General features: G+C 35.0%; 1 protein-coding gene across 1 annotated transcript; it reads right to left on the bottom strand.

Moving 5' to 3' along the window:
• Positions 1 to 2,295: 2,295 nt before the first annotated feature.
• Positions 2,296 to 4,718, bottom strand: LOC107062414 (disease resistance RPP13-like protein 4). The gene is made up of 3 exons (XM_015313020.1): positions 4,568 to 4,718; positions 3,061 to 3,393; positions 2,296 to 2,957 (listed from the first exon to the last, which is right to left on the bottom strand). Exons 1-3 carry the CDS (start codon positions 4,716 to 4,718, stop codon positions 2,296 to 2,298), a joined length of 1,146 nt encoding a protein of 381 aa, XP_015168506.1.
• Positions 4,719 to 4,958: the final 240 nt, after the last annotated feature.

Genomic DNA, 4,958 nt, shown 5'->3' on the forward strand with positions numbered 1-4,958 from the left:
CGTCTTCTTGTGCTATATAACTTTAAGCATCGATCTCATGATTTTACATTTAGTGACATGTTCGATCTTATAACAATTGAGATATATGTCATAACATGTTTAAGACTGTAAGTTGTCAATGTGAATGTTTCACATTAGTGGTGAGGGGATCGATGAGTTGTCTTTTTATCTGACTTGGACAATCCTCACTTCTTGAACATTTTCTTTAACGTACACTCAAAAAAAATATTTTTGATATCTATCTAAAAGTCTATGTATCTTTCTTTCTTTAAGTTTCGTGCCCAATTGAGATTTCTGTATTGTCTAGTACGACGTCCATTTTTTGTCTATAACTTTGAAAAGATACCTCAAATAACGTGTTTTCGTATTTTATTTCCTTAAAACCAACTACTCTAGAATCAGGTTCCTCTAGAGCTTGTGTTACTAGATTTTTATATTTTTGCTTCACCATTTAATTCATCACGAATATATATATCATCATAGATAGTAACAATATATATTGTATACATGATGATTACCATTTTTGTTTCCGTTTTTATATATTCTCTTGTAGGGTTTGAAGGACAAGTACTGGAATCCCATTAATTAGAAGAAGTGATATATATACAAGTTTCCGTTATATGATGATGTAATGTTTTTACTAAAAGGACTCTTATATTATGTTATATTTAAAATTATGTAACATCTATTTTGTGTTACTGGAAAAAAGCCTTGCCTTATACGCACATTAATAAAAAAAATATCTTCCGACCCATATCTGCTCTTTAATACTATGTTTAGACGACTTTTATTTTTACAGACAAGATATATGAATAATCAATTTATTTACTCTTTTCCTTTTCTTATGAATTATGATGATAATTAAATGAAAGTTCCCATATAGTAAGTGATTTTGACTTTTTTGAAATTTATGTATTTTGATGCTTTCTTCCCTGAAGAGAATAGATATGATATTACGATAAGGAAGCAAATATTCCAAAAGAAATAAATCATAAAGTGTTGTCGATGAGAGATTTAAAATTTTAAAAAGTAATTATACACAGGCGCGTTTTGTATAAACACAGTCAGCTTACCTAGTTGAAGATGCCACATCAACACAAAATGCATAAAGACACATCGTCCCATTGTTGTTGGCTTATAAAATAGGTTTATATATATAGTCTTCCACGAATGTTATGTCTATACCTGAGTGTACCAAGAGACTCTATTCCCAGAGGCTCCTTAGTTTCAAGGCAAATGACGTTAAGACTACAGATAGTAGAAACGGTTTGATAGCTTCTATTATAAAATTAAATTTTAAATGGATTATCTTCCTACCAAATGAGATATTTAGGGGAAGAAGAGACACCAACAACAATGGAGAACGAAAAAGAAAAATGTAGAGGAGCAGAGGAGAAAGAGAGGGAATAATTTAGGATTAAGGGCAAAATAAAATGGGTCAGGTTAGGTGGGTGGATCACTAAATGGTTTAAATGGTATTTTAAAAAAAAAATGGTTTGTTATATAAACAATTAATATCAACAAATTTTAATTAAAAAAGCAATTAAATAGATTGAGTGACTTTATGAGAAAAGAGTGGATAGTTGAGTGACTTTTGAGTTAAAATTCAAAATTGAGTGACTTTCTGAGAGAGAAGTGCATAGTTGAGTGACTTTTGAGTTAAAATTGAAAGTTGAGCGACTTTTTGAGAGAAGAATGCATAGTTGAGTGACCATCTGAGGTATTAACTCCATGAATTATCGGTGTATATGAATTGTTACATGGAAGTACTACTCCATGATTCATTCCTTGCATTCTTCTCAGCATTTCAATAGACGTTATGAATAATGGATGCAGGACAAATCAATGAATTGTAATAGTAAGAAATGCAAGGGAGATGGAACTCGTGCAGATAGTTCATAAAGTTAAAAAATGCGATGTAATGATAGTTCACTCAGGCGACAAGCTTCTGTTGTTGCTGGACTCGGTATCTTGAACCCGCACAGCTCTTCAAGATTGGAAAGCCTAGAGAGACCTTGTGGTAAGCATGACAAGGATGGACAGCTTCCAACATCAAGAATTGCCAATCTTGGAAGTGTTGTAATTGATGTTGGTAGTTTTTTTAGTTCCTTGCATTCTCTAAGGACTAGTATTTGGAGGCCCCATAACTTCCTTAGAATCTCGTCCAAATTTGCAACATTTCTCAGATTTAAATAAGCTAGTCTCTTTAGTGATGTGATACATTGCCATAAATCCATTAAACAGATATTCTCTAGCTTGACACATGACAAGTCCAAGACCCTGAGAGTCTTGATTTCAGCCAGAGCAATTTTCCTGTTGAAACCGATGTAATTTGTTGTAGTGAGAAGAAGTGCTCTTAGCTTTGAGTTCCCATATAAGGACTGAATAGTTGTTTTCCCCCAAGTGCCTAGAGTTAACTGTGGCTATGTGCCTGCCTCGATTGAAGCTACAAAATTTCTCGTCTTCTACAACGAGAATTGTCATGTCCCTAACCATGTCATGCATCTTGCAACTATAAACTTTGCCATCAAAGCTTCTTCTTTGGACAACTTCAACCAAGCACCGACTTACAAGTTCAGACAAATGACTAAAAGCTACATCTGTTGAGTTTCTGTGCCATCGCCACGGACTAATTAATCCTTCCCCTACCCACCAACGAACCAATTGTTCCACCTCAATTTCATGGTCATCTGGATAGATTGAGAAGCATAGCATACACTGCTTTAGATGAGCAGGAAGCTCATCATAGCTTAGTTGCCAAGAAGCCATTGCAGAGATATTTCTTTCACTATCCGATACCAATTTCTCTCGAAAGTTTTCACATATCCTTGTCCACTCCCCGAGTGAATGTGGTTTTGATGATAACATCCCACCTGTGGTCTTGATGGCTAGAGGAAGACCATGACATTTGTGCACGATCTCTCTTCCAACTTCTTCCAATTGAGTATTGCACTTTCCTTTAGTTGACAAAAATGCAAATTTACTGAACAATGACCAACTCTATTCACCATCGAGCAATCTTGGTCGATGAATTCTTGATTCTGTAGCTCCCATACTCACTTCTTGATGTAATTATAATACAACAATTGTGCTCTACAAACTTGGGTAATCCCCTTGATATTCTATCCCACCATCCATCATCAATGCTCCATACTGAATCCAAGACAATTAAGAATGACTTATGTGAAAGTGCTTCAAGAATTCTGTTAAGCAAGTCTCCTTTGTCAATTCCGCTATCATCTGCATTCAGTTGTTTCAAAATACCCTTCATGATGAGAAGCTCATCATAAGTTTGAGATACAGAAACCCAAACTTTCTTCTGAAATCTCACATTCACTTGTCTGTCATGGTACACCTTTTGCGCGATTGTGGTTTTACCCAAACTGCCCATACCTACAATGCCAACGCGATGTAATGAATTGTAATAGTAAGAAATGCGAGGGAGATGGAAATATTCTGGAAAATGTGTAGCTGTGGAAATCAAGGGAATTGCTGAAATCCCAATTTTTCTTCATACATAAGCATTGCTCTGTTGTACCTTATACACCTCATTCAAGAGAAAAATTGTCACAATCATATTAAGGTCATAGATTAATTTCCTTTTATTGGCGAGGCAGAACAAGATCATCTTTTTCTCTAAGCAACCCATAGAGAGATGTTGTTAATTTAATGAAAGGAGGGAATCACATTAAAAAAATAATTGAACAAATATGTGATAACTATGGAAAGACATAAATAGAGGGCTGAAGCCATTGGGTTTTTTTTAGCAGACACCTAGCATATACATCCCAAGGGAAAAAAGTAATTTCAAATGACACAAACAAAGTATGCCTGACCTAGATAAATTCATATGTAAGCTCATCAACGGTTACAATAATTCGAAAACAACACAAATAAATATCACATAAAAGAACAACGTAGGAACATCTCATCTTAAGTAGATACTGTCTAAGAAGCTAAGTCAGATAATAACTACGCTCCAAAACAAAGTGGTTGATATTGAAGAACCTAATTGTTTGCAGCTTTACTCTTGCTAAGAGAAGCTGACTCAGGTGTACACGTGCGAAAAATAATATCAATTTATCTAACACATTCTGCTCCAATGAAATTCACAACAAACTACACTTCAATGTGTATTTAGAATAATTTTTTATTTTTTTGAAAACTGAAAGTGAAGAACAACCTGGCGCAAGATGTATTGGCTACTGTAGGAGGGAAGCCATATTTAACATTATAACAATGGATATGTAATTAAAATCATAAACACCATATATTCTAAGTACTTAACTTATAAGTTTAGGCGTCTAACCTCTTTTTGTAACGGAAGATGACTCTCCTATCGGCAGAGTTCTTTGTCTAGGTAATTCAAAACCAACTTCAGAATAATTTGTCTAGGTAATTCAAAACCAACTTCAGAATAATGCTTCTCTACTAAAAGTTCTGATCTCATGATTTATATATGGCCAAAATATCACCTCCCCAATGTACTGAATAAGTCTGCTACATTAAGAAAAATGTTTGAAGATGTATGCCTGCTTTCATGTCCCATTAACGGGCAGCTCTTCACATTCCCTCTTATTTCCTTGGGCCAGTTCATCCTTAAGGCGATCAATCTCAGCTCTGAGATATTCTTGCTCAATAGCATACTTAACATATGAGCTTGACACAGCCACTAATTCCTCATCCTTAGCTGTCAAGGCTGCTGGCATGCACTGCATTTGGGTATTGGACCCCCTCGGAGGAACTGATAATGTGGTAGGATCAACAGTTTGTACTGATGGCGCCAGTATCTCATTGCTATTGCCTTAGTTCGTATGATCTTCTGAACATATATATTATTGTCACCCATTATTCACCGTTTTTTCTTCTCCAAGCTTCAATATCTATCCTATTCCATTTAGACCGACTTCAGCACCATATTATCTAAATAATTACACAGAGGACCTATGCTTCACCAA

This window comes from Solanum tuberosum, unplaced genomic scaffold, assembly GCF_000226075.1.
Source record: "Solanum tuberosum cultivar DM 1-3 516 R44 unplaced genomic scaffold, SolTub_3.0 scf00227, whole genome shotgun sequence".
Lineage (NCBI taxonomy): Eukaryota > Viridiplantae > Streptophyta > Magnoliopsida > Solanales > Solanaceae > Solanum > Solanum tuberosum.

Excerpts from the sequence above, each read along its gene's own strand:
- LOC107062414 (XM_015313020.1), bottom strand. The coding sequence starts at position 4,718 with ATGCAGTGCATGCCAGCAGCCTTGACAGCTAAGGATGAGGAATTAGTG. Across the intron at positions 3,394-4,567 it reads CCAAGGAAATAAGAGGGAAT|GTATGGGCAGTTTGGGTAAA; the intron begins GTGAAGAGCTGC and ends TTGGCATTGTAG. Across the intron at positions 2,958-3,060 it reads TATTATAATTACATCAAGAA|GAAAGTGCAATACTCAATTG; the intron begins GTGAGTATGGGA and ends TGTCAACTAAAG.